This window comes from Scylla paramamosain, chromosome 25 (assembly GCF_035594125.1).
Source record: "Scylla paramamosain isolate STU-SP2022 chromosome 25, ASM3559412v1, whole genome shotgun sequence".
Classification (NCBI taxonomy): domain Eukaryota; kingdom Metazoa; phylum Arthropoda; class Malacostraca; order Decapoda; family Portunidae; genus Scylla; species Scylla paramamosain.
The window spans coordinates 1,342,501-1,363,428 of record NC_087175.1 but is presented as its reverse complement, the minus strand read 5'-3'; the positions used below and the strand labels follow the sequence as shown (position 1 = coordinate 1,363,428).

Below are 20,928 nucleotides of genomic sequence, written 5' to 3'. Positions count from 1 at the left end.
TTTGATACTGTTCCTCTACTCTTAATCCAATTCACCCAGCATATTCTTAATTATTCATGTCTTCTCTAACTACAAAGGCCACAAGATCTGTTCATTTGTTTTGTAATCTAGTTTTCTGTCTGTTCTATATTCTTTTACTGTCCCTAAACTGTTTCTCTAATTCAACTAGGATATTTTTCAATTCCTCAAGTCTTTTCTAACTAACTACAAAAGCTATGAGATGTGTTCATATGTTTGTAATCCTCTGTAATCTAGTTTTCTGTCTGTTCTATATTCTTTTACTGTCCCTAAACTGTTTCTCTAATTCAACTAGGATATTTTTCAATTCCTCAAGTCTTTTCTAACTAACTACAAAGGCTATGAGATGTGTTCATTTGTTTGTAATCCTCTGTAATTGTTTTGTCTTTTTTTACCATCCATAAACTGTTTCTCTAATTCAACTAGGATATTTTTCAATTCCTCAAATCTTTTCTAACTACAAAGGCTAGGAATTCTGTTCCTGTACTAGTCTTATTGCTGTTTGTTCCTTGTTAATGCAGTTATTGATTTTCTTTTTACTATTCCTGTACTTTTACTCAAATTCACCCAGCACATTTTACAGTTATTTCTCATCTCTTCTAACTACAGAGGTGGTGAGATCTGTGCCTGTCTGTAAGTGTGGTGGTGAGATATGCAGGAACCCTTTGTGATGTAAACTTGATATGTGGGCAATTAAAGAGATGCTGTGTAGTCAGACAGAAACCAACCTCTCGTCAAAGATAACGCCTTGATATGTGAGTGAGACAATGAGAAAGTGATCGTTAAAACAGCGTGTGGGACTGTGTGTGTTGTCAGGGGGAACTTGTGTGCTTGATCTATCACTGATGACTTGTTTCTTGTCTCTGTTCTGTCTTCCCTCAGATGGATATGTCTCTGTTTACAGCTACAATAAAAGGTCCTTGTTTTCTTTGCCTAAATGCACAAGTGGCCCTCACAACATATATGTAGTTTTTGGATATTCATTTTAGAGAATGTTATTATTTTCTTGTCTCTCTGTCTCTAGCTACAATAAAGGGCCTACATTTTCTCTCCCTAAATACAAAAGTACCCCTGACAACATCTACTAGTTTCAAGACACTTTTCCTCCTAATTTTCTTTATTCTTTTTGCCAACTGTCTTCTGGTTATGTCTCTCTGTCTCTAGCTACAATAAAGGGCCTACATTTCCTCTCCCTAAATACAAAAGCACCCCTGACAACATCTACTAGTTTCAAGACACTTTTCCTCCTAATTTTCTTTATTCTTTTTGCCAACTGTCTTCTGGTTATGTCCCTCTGTCTCCTGCTACAATAAAGGGCCTACATTTTCTCTCCCTAAATACAAAAGCACCCCTGACAACATCTACTAGTTTCAAGACACTTTTCCTCCTAATTTTTCTATATTTGCTTTTAGACAATTCTCTTCTGGGTATTGGGTACGTCTCTCTCTGTGTCTCCCGATGAAAGACAACAATTCATTCTTACAATCTCTCTTATTTTCATACCACTGTTCCTGATCAGCATGGCGTGACTCCAGTGCTCACTAAAATACGGCTACAATGCAAAGTACTCAGAGATGGAAGCTGATAACTGATTCTTTCAAACATTCTTATCATCAAGCTGCAGTCTCCTTTATCTTCTTTATCTTTATCTTTCATCTCTCTCCTTCAAAGTACTGATTGGTCGAGTGCATTCTGAAGTACCTAAACATCACTAGAATACAAAAGGACTTGGAGACAAAAACAAAAAAATTAAACTTATTCTTTCAGTCGTCCGTATCTTCACACTTGCAATGTTTCTTTCTCCTCCACAGCACTGATAAATAGAGTGTTTTCTCAAGTACTGGCTAAACCACGGCTACAATACAAAGGGTTTATAGATGAAAGGTAACAAATTATTCTTACATTCCCTCTTACCTTCATAATTACTGTGTTTGTCTCCTTCACCCTGGCTCTCAATAAAATATATATTCATCCTCTTACCTTCATATTTACTGTGTCTCCTTCACCCTTTCTCTTACTAAAATATATATTCCTTCACCCTTTTCATCCTACCTAAAGCCAAACTACTCATTACTCTTATCTCCTCACCCTGTCTGTCACTAATGCCTGTGTCCCCCACCCTGCCCAGTGCCTTGTTCAACATCATCTTACTCACCCTACCAAATGCCAAACTACTCATTACTCATCTCTCACCTCACAAAATCTCAACCACATAACCCACACAACACCTACACCCTGGACCCGTATTCAGAAACACTGCTCTCACCACAACTATTTTCAAAGGCCACAGAGATGATTAGCCAGGTTCTCAAGAGTGTTTCTCCCGTCAATAATGTAGAAATCTTGTTAATCTGTCACTACAACCGTAAAAAACACCCTTGAAAGACCCATGTAACTTCACAAAGAGCCTTCTGAATGCAATGGCAGTGCAGCATATAAGTGTTTCAAAATACAGTCCTGACTTTAACCAACACACTCTTACACAAACACAGACACACACACAATCACTCAGAAGTAAGCGTACCGTTAGGCAGCTGAGCGGAGACCATCCCGAGGCCTTGACAGCGTGTGACATCATGGGGGCCGAGAACGTCATCCAGCCCGTAGGCGACCGAGGCTCCGAGAGTCAGTCCCACATAGTACGAGAGGGTCATTATGTTGCCAGTGAGCTCTCTGTGATCATCCGGCACCTTCGTCGGCGCCAGAATCATCGGCACAGATCCCAAGACACCATTAGTGAGACCAAGAAGGGCCGTCAGGAGGAGTGGTGTGGCCTCTCCTGGCACAAAAGGAGCGACCCGTGGCCCAGCACACAGCATCAGGAGGGGGACTAACAGGATGCGAGCCACGGAGCCGCCCACCAGCTGCCGCCGTGTCCAGTCATATGGCACTGATGCTAACACCTGTGGGGAAGAAGTGGAGGGTTTTTGAAGGTGTCTGACTTGTAAGAGATAGAATGAGAGTGTTTTAAGAGTGTTTGGCGGTAAGACCTAAGGGAGGAGTAGGGTGGTTTCTGAAGGTGTCTGACTCAATAGAAATACAAATGGAGGGTTTTTGAAGGTATCTGACTCATAAGGGAAGGAATGAGGGTGTTTTAAGTGTGCTTGGTTGGTGCTAAGACCTAAGGGAGGAGCAAGGTGGTTTCTGAAGATGTTTGACTCATTAGAGATACAAATGGAGGGTTTTTGAAGGCATCTGAGTTATAAGGGATGGAAATTAAGAGCTTTTGAGGAGTGAGAGATGCTAAGGGAAGGAAAGGCAGGGTTTCTTAATTAAAACATGACAAATAAGGGAAGGGAGTCTTGGGTTTTCTGAAGATATACAATCAACCTCACCTTGCCAATGAAGTCAAACAGGTTGAAGGTGGCCATCATGACAACAGGCATCCAGGAACCCAAGCGGAAGGACGCCACCTCCGTCACGATGCCCGGGTACAGGCACAGCGTCACGAAGTATGCCAGTGCGATGGCCAGCATGTACTGCCACACGCTGCGACTCACTCGCCACCGCGCCACCACTCCCCCTGCGGCAACATGGTGGTGGTGGTGGTGGTAATAGTAAATAATGAATACTGTATATCACAACTTTGAAGTAATAAAGAGCAAATCCACAAACTATAACAAAAACAAAGCATACTCTTAATAAAAGCAGCATCAAACACACACACACACACACACACACACACACACACTTACTCTTCACAGCAGACCACATGCGGATGGAGTGGGTGTAAGCAGATACCCTTCCAGCCCTGACCTGCCCCAAGATGACATGCTCCACCCTGTAACTTGGCGCCTGAGAGTCCACCGGATCAACGGAGGCGGAGACAGGCAGGGTGGAGGCCGAGTGGAAGGTGGCAGTGGAGTCGGAGGGGGTCATGGTTCCACCGTACGATCCACAACCACCCACACCGCCGAGACTCCCCATGTCAGCCTTAGGGGGGATGTGGTTAGGTTAGGTTAAGTTAAGTTAGGGTAGGTTAGGTTAGGTTAGGTTAGGTTAAGTTAGGTTAGGTTAAGTTAGGGTAAGTTAGGTTAGGTTAAGTTAGGGTTGGTTAGGTTAGGTTAGGTTAGGTTAAGTTACGTTACATTAGGTTAGGTTAGGTTAGGTTAGGTTAGGTCAGGGGATGTGATGGTGGTGGAGTAACAGGTATGAGGTAAGGAGAGGAGTTGGGTTAGAATTGTAGTCAGCCTTAGTGGGGAAGAGGGTTAGGTTAGGTTAGGTGGTGTGGTGGAGTGATGGTATAGGGTAGGGAGGGGGTGAATTGGGTAAGGGGTGTGGTGATGGTTGGTAATGGGGTACGGAGAGGGAATTAGGGTAGTAGGGGTGATGGTGGAATGATGACATGGGGGTTGGGAGGGAGTCAGGTTAGGGGTGTGGTAGTGGTGATGGTGTAGTGACCCATCTCCACTACAAAGGAGAAACATACAAGAAAATACAAAATCTACAAAAACACTGAGAAGAAACACAAAAACAACACAAAATCCATCAAAAAACAAAGACTGACACTAAGAAGAAACACAAACAAATAACAAAACTTACAAAACAAAGACTAGCACTGAAAAGAACCACACAAAAAAGTAAATAATAAACAAATAAACAAATAAGTAAATAAAAAAACATTATATCTATACCACAGGAGCCAAGTCAACACAACACCGCTCCAGCACCACTACTCACCAGGATGGACTCGTCTGAGGGCTCCAGGGTGATGCGCTTCAGGTCCTCTGTGTCCTCCGTGATGCGACACATGTTGAGGTAAAACTGTAGGGGGAGAGAGAGGCTATCAGACTGAATAACACTGATTTAAAAGACTTGACACCGAGAGGAATGCCGTCAGACTGAATAACACTGATTTAAAAGACTTGACACTGAGAAGAATGCCGTCAGACTGAATAACACTGATTTAAAAGACTTGACACCGAGAGGAATGCCGTCAGACTGAATAACACTGATTTAAAAGACTTGACACTGAGAAGAATGCTGTCAGACTGAATAACATTGATTTAAGAGACAAGATACTAAGAGAGAAGCTGCCAGACTGAATAACACTGATTTAGGAGACAAAACAACACTAAGAGAGGCTGTCACACTGAATAACACTGATTTAAGAGACAAAACAAAACTGACTTAACCATTTCACTGCAATACAAAACAATTTACAGCACCGGAATGCATGAAATCTTTATAAGCATCTACAAGAAAGAGGGGAATTAAAAAAAGAATAGATTTTTGCAATTCCTACTCAGTTTAAAGATTAGAGGTGGCTGTAGAAGAAGTAAAGATGTCTCAGAGTGATTTATAACTAAGGAAAGGTGTACCAAAGAGCAGCCAGCCATAACTAAAATTCATACTCAGATTCTTAAGAACTAATGTAGACTGTACTATATAAACAAAGACATAACAGTGAAGCTTTCAACAACTAATGTACACTATGAGGTAAACAAATAAAATCCACACAGAGACTTTTTATCTCCTAGTGCAGAATGTATATATGTAAATAGAAGAATAAAAAAATAACATGAATGAATAAATAAATAAACAAAAAAAAAAAAAATCAGAGATCTGTAAAAATGGAACAGTTTAGAAACACAAGGAAATTGCAAGAAAGTTCAATTATATCAGCCTGGAAAAGAGAAGTGTAAGATTAAAATGCAAAAAAGTAACATTACCGATGGAAAACTTTGGAAAGAAAAAGCTTGTTCATGTAAATATGCAAGGAAATACAAATGTTTTTCTACAGTAAGCAAATAAATGAACATGGATCTGAAATATAAGCAGTTTTTACAATGTATGGGAACTGTATAAAAAAAAAAGTCATCCAATTAATAATAAAGTAATAGATTCTTATGGTGCAAAAATGTCAAAATTAAGAGGATAAATGCAAGCTTGAAATTACTGAGGGAAAATAATACAATGGTTAACATGAAATTGGAAAAAGGAGAAAAAATCTGAGGCTAGTGATACAATATGTGCATTATTCTGTCATATTTACAAGCAATACTGTCTAAATAATAATAATAATAATAATAATAATAATAATAATAATACAAAGATTATCAAGACTACATACACATCATAACACTTCTTAAAATATATAAATAAGCAAAAGAACTCAACTGAAAGACAAAAACTCAAAAAATCATTAATACATACATACGTCACACTTATACGAACCTACATTTAAGTTAACAAAGGTAGATGTATAAGATGCATGTAGAAAGAGCTCGTAATGTCCACAATGCAGGTAAACTGTGATAATATACATAAATCTAAAAAAAAATAAAAACGAAAAAGAGGAATATACATAGCGTACATACAGTTTACGACATGATAAATAAAAACAAAAAAGAAAAAAATTGTACAACTGAATAAAAAAAATACAAAAATATCAGAAAATACAAAAAAAAAAAAAAAATGAATAACAAACTAAAAAAAAATAAAACTACCAAACCAAACAAACACTAAAAAATATCAATAATAATCACATGAGCAGCAAAACAATAACAACACTAACATAACCAACCTATTGCATGAACGCACAGGGAACACACCCCAAACAGCTGTCTCATATGCTGCTGGGTGCTGGGCTGAACATACCAGTGGGAGGAATAAAGAAAGCCAAGTGTGTCAGTTTTACAAGTTTGCATGGAAGGCTGTGGCTGTGAAGAGAGAGAGGAAGAGAGGGAAAAGACAGGGAGAGGAAAACTATAGGGGGGTATTGCTGAGGACAGATAGATAGACATATAAATAGATACAAGAGGGAATGTACCAGCGGGAGGGATAATGAAAGCCAAGTGTGTCAGCGTTATAAGTTTACACAGAAGGCTGTGGCTGTGAAGAGAGAGAGGGAGAGAAGGAAAAGACAGGGAGAGAAAAACTGTAGGGGTATTGCTGAGAAAGAAGGATAGATAGATAGATAGATATAGAGACAAATACAAGAGAGAAACAGAGACAGAGCTGGGAGATAAAAAAGATAGATAGAGAGAAAGAGAAACACTGACGCAAACTAGATTCAAAACAGAGAGATAGGGAGACACAAAGAGCACCCCTGGAGACCTGAATGAAGGTGGTCCGCTGCACGGCGAGGTGTGTGGCGAGGCAGAGCAGGACAAAGGCGGTGGACAGCACAAAGAAAATCATGGTGTTGGTCCGCTGGTCGTCCAGAAGCAGCTTGGTCACGATGCGGTTTCCAGAGATGATGAGTCCTGCTGTACCTGTGTGTGTTTATGTGTGTGGTGACTCAAGGCTTACTCATTTATATACATTACAGAGACTGCCATGTGTAGGTCTCATGGCTTCTTGCAGCTTTCCTTGTTTTCGTATGTTTTAATATACAGTATAAATACCAGGGGGTTTATATGGTCTGTTTGTGTGAATGTACGTGTGTGTGTTACTTGTATAAATTCAGAGAGGCTTAATCAAGTTATGGTTTTATAATTTTGCTATTTTTTTTATCTGTTATGCCTAATCTTCCTCCTCATCCTCTCTCTCTCTCTCTCTCTCTTCTTTATGTTCCTTCACCTCATTCTCTCCCTTTCTCTACCTACACCATCTCCTTTCTACCTCTCTTCATCCTCCACCTCCTCTCCCTCTCTTGTTCTCTTTTCTTCCTCCTCCTCTTATCCACCCCAGACACTCCGGAGAAATGACACACCAAAAAAAAAAAAAAAAAAAAAAAAAAAAACATAAGCGGAATAACTGCATAAACTATAAAGATTTTAAATAAGGTAGATAGCTGTGTGTGTGTGTGTGTGTGTGTGTGTGTACTTACTCTCGCCGGTCATGACTGCTTGTGTGTATCGCTTGGGCAGCATTCCAGTGTAGCCATAGAAACTCGACTGTTGAACTGGAATAGACAGAGATTGGGATGAGACAGAGACAGAGAGAGAGAGAGAGAGAGAGAGAGAGAGAGAGAGAGAGAGAGAGAGAGAGAGAGAGAGAGAGAGAGAGTAGGGAAAAGATAGATAAGTATGATAAAAAGAAGACAAATGACAGTAAAAAAAAAAAAAAAAAAAAAACAGTAGAATAAATTTTGGACAAAGATATTCCAACATTTACCAATGACAAACAAAATGAAAAAAACAAACAGATATACACCTGACACACACACACACACACACACACACACACACACACACACAAGACCCTGGTATACATGTAGATAGACTGATAAAATGAAACAAAACAAAATACACCTGACAGACACTCCCTTCCCCTCCCATACATTATAACTAGGTAAACACACACACACACACACACACACACACACACACACACACACACACACACACACACACACACCTGTACATCCGAGAGCCACAACAGACACGGAAAGCAGAGTGACGCGATAGGACAGGCTTGGGGGGAACGTGTCAGACCACCAGATTTCAAAGAAGCTGACGAACAGAAGCATCACCAACGACACCACGTAGCCTGCAGAGAGAGAGAGAGAGAGAGAGAGAGAGAGAGAGAGAGAGAGAGAGAGAGAGAGAGAGAGAGAGATTAGTCATTCCAGCACAGACACTTTTCATTAAATATGTGAAATCAACAAACACATTATATTATTTAAATACTTGGCTTAAAAATTATCATGATATTTCACACATTGTAGAAAATATTAACAGTGTGACATCCCATATTAAAAGAGTAAGTCAAAATATATACATCAGATTATTTTATACACATAATGGTAAAATAAAACATCAATATCACACATTAATTGAAAAAAAAAAGAGTAAAAAAATATACAATCTGAAAAAAAGTAAATAAATAAAACATGCAGAAAAAAAATTATATTAAAGATCAGAAAATTTAATAAAGTGAAGAAAAAATAAAACATCACATATTAATAACAGTAAATGGATGAAATGCCACAAATTTATATAGAAAATGAAATACTTTTACTCAGACAACATTAACACACACACACACACACACACACACACACACACACACACACACACACACAAAGCAAACTAAAGAAATGGAATACTATTACTACTACTACTACTACTACTACTACAAAATACAAAAATATACAAAAAATATACAAACACAGTGTGACATCCCATATTAAAAGAGAAAGTCAAAATATATACATCAGATTATTTTATACACATAATGGTAAAATAAAACATCAATATCACACATTAATTGAAAAAAAAAGAGTAAAAAAATATACAATCTGGAAAAAAGTAAATAAATAAAACATGCAGAAAAAAAAGTATATTAAAGATCAGAAAATTTAATAAAGTGAAGAAAAAATAAAACATACTTTTACTTTTACTACTTTTTAAATACTTTTACTCAGACAACATTACCACACACACACACACACACACACACACACACACACACACAAAGCAAACTCAATAAAGAAATGGAATACTATTACTACTACTACTACTACTGAAATAACTGAAACAAACTGACAAACAAATACACAAACACACGGACACACACACAACCCAAAAAATAGAAATATATATGTAAACAATGAAATATTACCAAGATAACCCAGAACACAAATAAAAAAAAAACTGCAAAATAAGTAAAACAAATTAAATCATACTTAAACACAAAAAAAAGGAGAAAAATATACAAAAAATACACCAAATTATAATAAAACAACTGAAAACACACACACACACACACACACACATCACAACCTTCCCTCAATCCCATACAAACTAAATATTACGTTAAGTTAGAAAAACACAAACGCACACACACACACACACGATCACTCCCTGAAATCACACATACCTTCCCCTCCCCACCCCAACACACACCAAGCCACTCACCAAACACAATCCGCACATTTAGGGGCACCACCTCCACCACCAGGTTGTTGAGAAGGACAGCACCAAATGCCACAAAGATATACACTATGGAAATGTCAAAGACGATGGTGGTGCCTGGATAACGACACTGGAAGTAGTCGACGGCGATGGTGAAGCTGTAGGCAAGCAGGTAAGTAGATTAGTAAGATTAGTAAAATAAGTAAAGAAAATACATAAGGAAGAGTGTATCTTTTTCTCGGCTATTATCTTCCAAGTCTCGCTCCCCATAAAAGACAATTTCAGTTCAAGTAGATAGCTTATGTGTTTTGGATTAATATGAAAACAAGTGACCTCTGTGGGTGGTGATAAAGGTGGTGAGTGTCAGTGGTTGTGGCGGCAGCGAGAACAAATGATACATTAAAATGCATTCTTTTTTCTTTTTGCCCCCTACCCACACCTGACCCCCTTGCACACCTGTTGTAAGGGAGGAGGAAGCCCACACCCGCCAGCACCAGGGCCAGGTATATGAGGCTGCAGGGGTCCTCTGGGGGAGACACGTGCCTGCCTGGGCCGTCATGTTCATCATCGTCATCGTCATCATCCACCCCGAACCTACTATTGGTGGGAGGAGAGAGAGAGTGAGTGGGAGAGAATGGATAGATCTAATGCTGTGTGGTGGTGTTATTGGTGTGAGCAAGAGAGAGAGAGAGAGAGAGAGAGAGAGAGAGAGAGAGAGAGAGAGAGAGAGAGAGAGAGAGAGAGAGAGAGAGGATATAAAAATAGAAAGTTTACGATATATTGCATAAATCTTGCATTAGCACTAGGAATATGCACCTGAACAAAAAATAAATAAACAAAATCAAAGGAACAAACAAATAAAACTGCCATTATTACTTCTACCACTACTAAAACAAATACACACACACACACACGAAAAATAAATAAATACATAAATAATAAAACTAAATACAAGCCGAAACTGAAACAAGATTGTACTTGAAAGCCTAATCACAGCCCACACCACTCTGCCTTACCTGCCATAAGCCTCTCCGTTCATTGTCATCATGTCTCTGCTTACATCTGCCTTGGCTCACCGTCACCCTACATTAGAGAGAGAACGAGAGAATGACGAGTTTAGATTCACCGTATTTTTCCATCGCCAGAGAGAGAGAGAGAGAGAGAGAGAGAGAATTAATAGCAGCAGTGACAATAAATAATAAATGATATGTTAATAATTACCTATCTACACATATACCACGCCTCAAAATACCTCACAGCCGTCAATTTAACTTCAATATCTGTCAAGAGTGAAGGAACTAAAGTAAACAAAAGCACATACCTACTAATATTTCGTCTCCTTTCACGTGTTTACATCACTCAAGCATTGGTCATAAAAGTCCTAGTATTTATGTTTCTATCTGCTCGAATACTTTGCTGGCTAGAGCTGGTGTTGTGGTGTGGTGAGGCGCAGTTCGGGTCACTGATTTGTTGTTGTCCGTGTCTGGCTGATCAATGATGGCCAGCAAGGGACTGTCTTGATCTTAATCTTGATGGCACAGGTGGCACAGGATCACTCCTGAGCCATGCTTTTGGATCGGCAACTCCTGTAGAAGGGAGGAAAAAAAGAGAGAAACGAATAGCATCCTCTATCCTAATTGTTCATACATCTCGCACGCCACATTCTCTCCAGAAACCATTTCACCGCCTCAATCATCCTTTCATTCGCCTCTCTACACAGTCCCAGCAACAACATCATCCATTCCTTTCCTGTCTTCTCCACTCTTTCATTCCTATCATGCCCTAACTCAGTCAATATCACTTGCATCATCTCATTCCTGTCTCTGACATACTTCACACACTCCAGCACCTTATGTTGCACCGTCTCATCTTCTCCCATGTCACACATCTAGCAAACTTTGCTAGATGACACACATCTAGCAAACTCAGACCACCTGTAACTCCTTGCATTCACATCCATACACTGTGCCCTCGCCGGAAATGTTTCCAGTGTTGTGCCAAAGCGCTGCCGGGTCAAAATAACTCCCGATAACAATTTAAACAGAGATAAACTACTGTATAAAATTTTATTTATTAATTTTATGGAGTTTTATTGATAAATTACTATTGCTTATTTGTCTGTGGAATGTTATAATACAAGTTATAATAATACACACACACACACACACACACACACACTGCACCACCATCTGTACAACCAAAGATAAGGCAACACACACACACACACACACACACACACACACACACACACACACACACTGCATAACAATCTGTACAACGAAAGACAAAGCAACACACACTGCATCACCATCTGTACAACGAAAAATAAGGCAACACACACACACACACACACACACACACACACACACACTGCATCACCATCTGTACAACGAAAAATAAGGCAACACACACACACACACACACACACACACACACACACACACACACACACACACACTGCATCACCAACTGTACAACGAAAGATAAGGCAACACACACACACACACACACACACACACACACACACACAGCATAACAATCTGTACAACGAAAGACAAAGCAACACACTGCATCACCATCTGTACAACGAAAAATAAGGCAACACACACACACACACACACACACACACACACACACACACACACACACACACACACACCTTGAAATACCTTAAAAAAAACACTGAATATTTACTGGGAGGGACTGTAAGGGAGTTAGGGAAGGTACCACTCTGATAACGTCACGGCTGGGGGGGGCTTGTGACGTCACGGCTGGGGGTTGATGACGTCACAGGGACCGTTATTTACGTACGTACGTATTTCATTTTGAAAATGACCCCTCTAAAAAACGCAGCTAGACAGGAATGCTTTATAAATTCAGACTTGCCACACATTTTAACTAATGCCAATAATAACAACACATTTCAAAACGCAGTAGTATTAAAGATATTTAAAAAGAAGTGTCTGGAAACTGTTGGAATCTTCACCCCATTTAAAATCGTTCAAATGTCCACCCATTCTGGCTTAAACATAACGGAAAACACTTTAAAAAATCTGAACTATTTTCTAAAATCATTTAAAGTGAGCTACAAGCACAAATAAAAAAATCTACCGAAAAAAAAATCAATATTATTGGAAGTTGAACACGAATAAAAACAAGTGTACGGTGCACGCATTTCACTGAGCGGGACGGCAACACATTTAAAAAAACACCAACTATTTTTTAAAACCAATAAGAGCCTAGTACAGGCTGAAATAAAAAAATTAGTTTTGGGACCGTAAAAATATATGCCGAAAACGGCCCTCTTATTTACACAAAAACAACGCCAAAATCACCACTTTTCACGCAACACACGCGCTCAAATAACTTAAAAAACAACGAAATATTTTTACAAACCATAAAATCTTAGCCACAAGCCGAAATGAAATACTTAGGAAATTTTAAAAAATAATATTGGAACCGGAGGGGGCTGGGGAGCCTTATCCAAGATGGCGGTTGGGGGGGCCAGTGGAGGGGACGACCAACCCTTCTCACTCATTTAAACCCTCGCCAAACTTAAACTAAGTAATGGCAGGTATATCTAACGAGCGGATATTAAAGTTTGGTCATGTGGCTCCGCTTTGCGATAGTATTGATTTAAAACATTGACAGATAAGATAGATAATGGCTGATAAATAGAGACGACCCAGATCGTTTACATTTTCATTAAGTTAAATTTTACGGTTTTTAGCAACGAGACGAGGCTGACACAGGGATATATTGTGCTGGAGGTTAGGTGATATGCGTTAAAATGAGTTAAAACCGTGGATTGTTCAGTTATTCATTAAAAAGTTACGTTAAGTTACCTAAATTTATTCTAACACTTCCTGACCTTACCTTCCCAGTGGTGGTGGTGGTGGTGGTGGTGGTGATCTACCTTCCTGCCTCCTCGTCACTATGGCTGGCTGTCTAGCACCTTCTCACAGCCAAACTTTTTCTTTATTTTGCTTGTTTTCACCCACTGCTGCCTTCGGGTGTCCACTGCTAGAGCCCATGCCTTCCTCATTACCAACTAAAGAAGGTTTCACTCATGGGTAAGCCTTGGCAGCCACTGTGTAGGCGTGGTTACACGAAAAAAAAAAAAAAAAACACACACACACACACACACACACACACACACAAATTCTGTCAGGATGGAAGTTGAAACAGACGGCAACTAACACAACCCATAGACAGGATACACTGACTGGTCAACTTGCCAGGCAGCGCGCAGCGTTGCCAGATTGTTTTGGCCATGTTATTGTACTACACAGGTTGAAATTACTGTACTTCTGGTAAAATTATCGTACATATGTAATTATTCCAAATATTACGCAAAACTAGCACTTTCCAAATACAGCAGAGTTTAGGTTATGTATGTATATATATATATATATATATATATATATATATATATATATATATATATATATATATATATATAGAGAGAGAGAGAGAGAGAGAGAGAGAGAGAGAGAGAGAGAGAGAGAGAGAGAGAGAGAGAGAGAGAGAGAGAGAGAGTGTGTGTGTGTGTAATGAAAAAAACAACAATGACCTTAACAAACAAAACACTTTCCTAAATACCTATCATTAATAATCGGAGAAAAACTACAGGACACTTCGTTAAGTCGTTTACTTACTATGTAGGAGATTACTGGTCTTGTTCTTCTATATATACATCCGGCGCGTCGTCAGCATCCCCGGCACTCTCTTCATTGGAGGAATATAGCACGCTTGATGTCATGTTTTTTATTATTGACTTTGATGGCTTGAAGGTCGTACAGTCACTGCTGGTGTGGAAGCAACACACTGCTTCGCTAGGATGATGTCTCTTACGGTTTCTGTTATTAGCTTATTTCTGTCTTTTGTTTTGGAAGGTGTGATGCGCCCTTGATGAGCGAAGAAGGAACGCCACAGTACCTGAAGGTCCTTACTAGGCTGTTTGCGTAACTATTCTACGCTATTAGTGAAAGAGACAGGGCAGTACAGAAGGAGAAGGAGAAGTATGAGGAGGAAAAACAACTTAGGTAATAAAAGAGGTTCAGTGAAGGGAGAAAGAAACTACTGAGGAAGAAAACAGTCTGAGGGGAGCAGGGGAGGGAAAAAGATTGGATGAGACGCGTGTGGGGATGCAGCACGACCCTCCTGACGATCCTCCTGGAGAGAGGTTGTGGGGAAGGAACAAGATCCTCCTGACGATGCATCATTCGTAACAAGGCCCCTGGGAAGATAAGTATACCCTACTGAGGAAGGCACCACCACTCCAATACGCTTCTGGGACGAGAGGATCCTAATGACGAGACACAAACCTTCTCATTTAGTCCCATTCTATTTAGCAATTCTCTCTCTCTCTCTCTCTCTCTCTCTCTCTCTCTCTCTCTCTCTCTCTCTCTCTCTCTCTCTCTCTCTCTCTCTCTCTCTCTCTCTCTCTCTCTCTCTCCGAAATCTCATTGGCCGAGTCTAATTTCTCTACTTGCATGTTAATCATCATTATTTGTTCAGTATTTTGTGATATTGCCCAATTTAAGTGTGCCATCTGATATGTACTAAATCTGAATCTTGGCGACTCATTGAAGCGTTTTTGTCCGTTTCTGTCACTCCTATGTGGGCTGCACTCTTTGTATACTTGTGCCATTCACATCTTAACATATCCATGCACAATAAAGCAATAGTAATTAGTCAATAAAACTTAAAAATGTAATTAATAAGACGTAAAATAAATAAAATGCCAGGATGATATTTTGATGTTCCCGCCTCGATACGGTACGCATGCGTAGCGGCGTCACCCTGGAGAAATTTTGATCCGGGTTCCTCTCTTTAGGGTTTATTTAGGGTTTTAATTTGTGTTTTTTATAGTTGAGAAAAAAGCAAATATAAACTAAATAAAAGTAATGAGTTACTATGGATTTTTATTGTTATTAAGAGGAAAATGTATAAGAACCCAACTATTAATTCTTGTGGGTTTTCAGTGAGAGTGGAAAGCCTTTCACAAATATGTAATTACCATCTCTTCACCATTATTCATTTTTCCTTCTCTTCTTTCTTATTTGGTTTTGGGAGATGTTTACAGTGTACACCTTCGACTTGAATGTTTATTTCACCTGTCAATCGTAAACCATTAAATAAAACAATATTTTTTCAGTACTAAACACAAATATTCAATTAATTATTTGAAAAATAACGAGACATAATAGAGAAAGACAGTAAAATCTAATTTCCCATTAGACCGCAGAGAAAAAATACTTAACGTAAAATAGACAGTTTGTACTTTTAAGTAAAGTATAGGATAAAAAAAGACATTATAAATACTAAGTTTTTAAAAAAGCAGGTAAATAAAACTATAACATAAGACAGAGAGTAAATATATGCATAAATATAGAGTAGAGAGGGAGCGATTTCCCTTGGAGCGATTCAAGTCGAGGGTCAGGAGTCACCGTGGCCGGGCAGCTTAAGAGAGAAGCATCCTTATATTGTTGTATTGCTTGTAGTTCTTCTATTGTTGCCTGCCTTCAGTGAGCCATGGCGGTGGAGATGGCAATGGAGCCTGACTACATGAGGGACCCCAGGAAGCACCACTTCAGCCCCTACATGGAGAATGGAGGGTGAGGAATATGACTTGTTATGGTTCATCCCTCCTCTTAGTTACTCTTGAAGGTGCAGCCCAGTGTTCCCAGCCAGGGTTCCGTGGTGTTAACTCTAGAAATGACTGGCCTAGCCCCTCAACAGTACCATCCAGCCAGGACGAGAACAAGGGGTGAAGATATAGTGAAAGGTTGGCTGTATTGCTTCCTGTGTTCGTAAATCAGATGCAAAAATTATAGAGACCAAATGGGCGATGTTTAAATAATGTATCATGGTTTTTGTGATGATGGGGGCAATATTTATTAGCTTTGAGAATCTGGTGGGGTAAATTAATGCTGTAGCTCTATTTTATCTCTATCACAACACAAAAAAATAATAGACTTCTTCGTAAGGCTGGCAGATGTTACTGGTTGGTGAGGCTGTCGACCCAATGCTTTCTTGTCGACCTGTTGGTGCCTTGGAATCAGTCATAAGGTTATTTCCACAATCCCCCACTCAGTTCACTAATTTTTCGACCCCCATATCACCACCTCATTGCATGCTCCAGGTAAATGAACAGTACTTAAAATAAATAGAACCACATACCCATTTCCTTTTCATATCATCACCTCTTCCTCTCCCACACACCATCACCACAATTCGTAAATAAAATAGATAAATGAAACCACATATTTATCCTCTCATCACCTCCTCCTCCTCCTCTTCTTCTTCTCTACGCCAGCACCTCCATAGCCATCGCAGGGGACGACTTCGTGATGATCGCCAGTGACACCCGACTCACCCGCGGCTTCAACATCTTGTCGAGGAACCAGGAGAAGGTGCTGCGCCTCACCCCCCACACCATGATGGCCTCGTCGGGCTGCTGGGCGGACGTGCTTACTCTCTCCAAAGTGCTGCAGGACCGTATCACTGTGAGTATTGCTGTAATGGGGTGTAATGGGGAGTTTGAGTGTGGATGTGTTGATTGAAAGGCTGTGTTGTGTTGTGGGTCTTGTTTTTCCTTTTATTTATTTATTTGTTTATTTATTATTTTTTTATTTATTTTTTTTTTTTCAAGGCTTGATTCCTCCTTGCATAGTTGTTATTGCTTTATAGAAGTCTTTTTCACCCATACTTAAAGAGACAGAGGTGTTGTATTGAGCTTGTACACGTGCCACACAGCCTTCATAAACCAATTCACCTGTACTTAAAATAGACAGAGGTGTTATGCCTGTCTCAACCTATTCACTGCTATTCGGTACAGTCGCCCCCTAGCCACTACCCACTCTGGGACATTTCCTCTCATTTTACAGCCTCGTCCAAACATTACACCACCAACAAATTGCAAAATCTATCCTTTTTTTTGTCTTTTCCCCTCTTAAGTGCTGCTATCTCATTTTACAGCCTCGTCCAAACATTACACCACCAACAAATTGCAAAATCTATCCCTTTTTCATCTTTTTTCCCCTCGTAAGTGCTGCCATCTCATTTTACAGACACCTCCAAACATTACACCACCAACAAATTGCAAAATCTATCCCTTTTTCATCTTTTTTCCCTCATAAGTGCTGATAAATTCCATATACTGCTCTTGGTGGCGTGAACTGTTTATGTATTGAAGATTTTTACGTTTTGCGCCAACAGATGTACTCCCACGAGCACAACGAGAGCATGCCCACCACAGCCGTCGCCCAGATGCTCTCCACCATGCTCTACTGGCGGAGGTTCTTCCCTTACTACGTGGCAAACATCCTGGCCGGTCTCGATGAACAGGGTGAGAGAAAGGGAGAGGGGGAGAGGGAAGGGCTTTGTTAGTTTAGATTATGTGAAAGTTTGTGTTTGTTTAGTAAATAGGACTTTGCGTGTGTGTTTGTTGAAGTATATATATATTTGTGTGTGTGTGTGTGTGTGTGTGTGTGTGTGTTCCCTATATAACAAAAAGATATATAATAGACACAATGAAGCAAGAATATTAAATTAAACAAGCATCATTAATTATCCAGAGAGAGAGAGAGAGAGAGAGAGAGAGAGAGAGAGAGAGAGAGAGAGAGAGAGAGAGAAACACCTACTATCCACCCCACATCCACCTACCCACCCCACACCTATCTACCCACCCAACACCCTCACCCCTCCCTTGACACACACAGGCAAGGGTGTGGTGTACCATTACGACCCAGTTGGCCACATGGAGCAGCTAAACTTCAGTGCCACGGGTGCCTCGGTAGCCCAGATCCAGCCACTGCTCGACAACCAGGTGGCCGCCCTCAACATGAAGGGAGCCACACCGCCCAAGATGACCAAGGTGAGGTGGGGAGAGGGTGAGGGAGTGTCGTGTTGTTTTGTCGTTTTTTATTGGTTTTGAGTTGGTTTGGGGTGCCTCTCTCTCTCTCTCTCTCTCTCTCTCTCTCTCTAGTAGTTGGGTATAAGAATGTATGTTTATCTACAGAGAGAGAGAGAGATCTAGTACCTTTAAAACTGGTCTATGTATACATATTACTCTCATGTTACATTAGCCACTACCACTGTCTTTCTTCCCCCTAAAACTTCTAGTATATTGTCACATTCCATAGCCCTGTAATATTTCACACACGTCCCCTCACATTGCCAGCCTTGCACTTAATGAACTGAAAGGCAAAAGTTTAGATATGTATAACCCTGCAAGAAAGAGAGAGAGAGTTATTTTATTCTTTCTTGTATTGCTAAAACTGTATGTGTACTGAACAGAAGGGAGGAAGAGTTAAATGCATATAACCCTTTAATACAATCCCTCATATTCTGTACATTTTACTCTCCCTCCCTCACATCACTCCACCTTCTCCCTGCAACACTCCACACTCCCTCTGTCCCTCCGCCTCATCACTCCACGCTTCCTCCCTCTCTTGACAGGACTTGGCGCGTCAGCTGATTCACGACGCCTTCATCTCGGCGGCAGAGCGCGACATCAACACCGGTGACGGCATCATTATCCACACCATCACCAAGGAGGGCAAGACTGAGGAGATGGTGAAGCTACGACGAGATTAGGTCGTTACTGTACTAGGTCGTTGCTCCTCGTGGCCTAATTTATATCTTTTTTTTTTTTTTTACACTCACGGCACTATAAGTTTCCATGGAAGCCTGTTTTTTTTTTTATATATATCAGGTTTAATTTCTCTTCTCTCCCTCAGTGCTTCTAACCTCCTCACCTTCCTGCTCTTCTGTACCTCATGTCTTTGTCTCTACTCCTCTTTTTGCCTCTGTGTTCTTGTTCTCGTCTTTGCTCCTTTTCTTGCTTCCTTTTTCCGTTTCTCTTTACTTCCCATTCAGAATGTGCAAGGGAGAGAGAGAGGGAGGGTGTGAAATGCTAAAGAATTACTAGACAATATCTCTTCCCTGCCTTACAAGGATGTGCAAGAGTCATCAGTGTAATGGAATGTGTTAAATGCTATCTGTTTTTTTCTATACACTGTGATGTTCTTTGTGAATTAAGCTGTTCATTCACCCAGGCCTTTGTTCAGCCTCCCATGAGATGCAGGAGTGGCAGTTAGTTCATAAAGTTTTCTGAATAAATATAAAAAATGTAGACTGAATCTTTTAATATATATACAGGACACCTCCCACTATATACAAAACGTGCTCTATGTTTGTACGAACGGAACATGCGTGCTTGTAGGTAGTACTTCACTCGTATCCTGACATCAAAGCCAAATAACGGGATCTAATAGTATACGGTGCTTTTGTTGTGTTTTTCCAGAGCATATTGTGTCTGGCTGTGCTTACTGAGTCGCTAGCTGTCTGGCACCACAAGTAAATCTATCACCAAAACCAGTGTTAAAAATGAGATCTAATTGTGTATGGTGCTTTTGTTGCATTTTCTAAGAGCATATTGTGTCTGACTGTGCTTATTGAGTCGCTAGCTGTCTGGCACCACAAGTAAATCTTATCACCAAACCCAGTGTTGTGAATATAAGATGTCTCTGATAGTGACTTGTGCTTCTGTTTACATTACTACAAGTGTATCTGGCTGTGCTTGGGTCAATTGCTGTCTGGCACCACAAAACTAAATATAATGCTTCTAATAGTCACTGGTGCTTCTGTTTATGCTTCTACAAGTATAATTGGCTGTGCTTGTTGGGTCAGTTGCTGTTTGGCACCACAATAACTAAATGTATGTTTCTAGTAGTGGCTGGTGCTTCTGTTTACATTCTTACAAGTATCAATGGCTGTGTTTGTTGGGTCAGTTGCTGTCTGGCACTACAATTAAATATAACGTTTCTGATAGTGACTGGTGCTTCTGTTTACACTTCTGCGTTTATATCTGGCTGTGCGTGTTGGGTCAGTTGCTCTTTTGGCACCACACAGTTTAAGCACTGGCTGTTTGTGGTTCTTGCTGGCTTTGGTTCACTACACAAGAAGTAAAGGTTGAGATGATCAGACACTTTATTTACAAAAGAAAAGAGACTGCCTTCCATTTCTTGTTATGACACTGTACATGGGAACAAAGCAATATGGCAATGCAGAAGTGAATTATGAGGAAACTAAAAATCTT

General features: G+C 40.1%; 3 protein-coding genes across 4 annotated transcripts in view; 1 reads left to right on the top strand and 2 right to left on the bottom strand.

Annotated features, from left to right (window-relative positions):
• Window positions 1-1,269: 1,269 nt before the first annotated feature.
• LOC135113068 (equilibrative nucleoside transporter 4-like) lies at window positions 1,270-11,330 on the bottom strand. The gene is made up of 11 exons (XM_064028011.1): window positions 11,143-11,330; window positions 10,838-10,904; window positions 10,278-10,418; window positions 9,825-9,979; window positions 8,323-8,454; window positions 7,793-7,867; window positions 7,078-7,235; window positions 4,699-4,782; window positions 3,714-3,951; window positions 3,354-3,541; window positions 1,270-2,921 (listed from the first exon to the last, which is right to left on the bottom strand). Exons 2-11 carry the CDS (start codon window positions 10,867-10,869, stop codon window positions 2,523-2,525), a joined length of 1,602 nt encoding a protein of 533 aa, XP_063884081.1. The 5' UTR covers window positions 10,870-10,904; window positions 11,143-11,330; the 3' UTR covers window positions 1,270-2,522.
• A 4,907-nt stretch (window positions 11,331-16,237) lies between these two features.
• Window positions 16,238-19,962, top strand: LOC135113065 (proteasome subunit beta type-1-like). The gene is made up of 5 exons (XM_064028006.1): window positions 16,238-16,441; window positions 17,143-17,332; window positions 18,045-18,174; window positions 18,548-18,702; window positions 19,287-19,962. The coding sequence occupies exons 1-5, from the start codon at window positions 16,359-16,361 to the stop codon at window positions 19,422-19,424; spliced, it is 696 nt and encodes a 231-aa protein (XP_063884076.1). The 5' UTR covers window positions 16,238-16,358; the 3' UTR covers window positions 19,425-19,962.
• Window positions 19,963-20,807: 845 nt separating this feature from the next.
• LOC135113067 (probable peptidyl-tRNA hydrolase 2) overlaps window positions 20,808-20,928 on the bottom strand; it is a 3,994-nt gene continuing 3,873 nt past the window's right edge. For both annotated transcript variants that reach the window (XM_064028009.1, XM_064028010.1), the window contains one exon: window positions 20,808-20,928. This exon is cut by the window's right edge and continues 608 nt beyond it. The gene's annotated coding sequence lies outside the window, so the exon portion shown is untranslated.

Excerpts from the sequence above, each read along its gene's own strand:
- LOC135113068 (XM_064028011.1), bottom strand. The coding sequence starts at position 10,869 with ATGATGACAATGAACGGAGAGGCTTATGGCAG. Across the intron at positions 4,783-7,077 it reads AGCGGACCACCTTCATTCAG|TTTTACCTCAACATGTGTCG; the intron begins GTCTCCAGGGGT and ends CTCCCCCTACAG. Across the intron at positions 3,952-4,698 it reads CCTCAGACGAGTCCATCCTG|GCTGACATGGGGAGTCTCGG; the intron begins GTGAGTAGTGGT and ends ATCCCCCCTAAG.
- LOC135113065 (XM_064028006.1), top strand. The coding sequence starts at position 16,359 with ATGGCGGTGGAGATGGCAATGGAGCCTGACTACATGAGGGACCCCAGG. Across the intron at positions 17,333-18,044 it reads TGCTGCAGGACCGTATCACT|ATGTACTCCCACGAGCACAA; the intron begins GTGAGTATTGCT and ends TTGCGCCAACAG. Across the intron at positions 18,175-18,547 it reads GGCCGGTCTCGATGAACAGG|GCAAGGGTGTGGTGTACCAT; the intron begins GTGAGAGAAAGG and ends TGACACACACAG.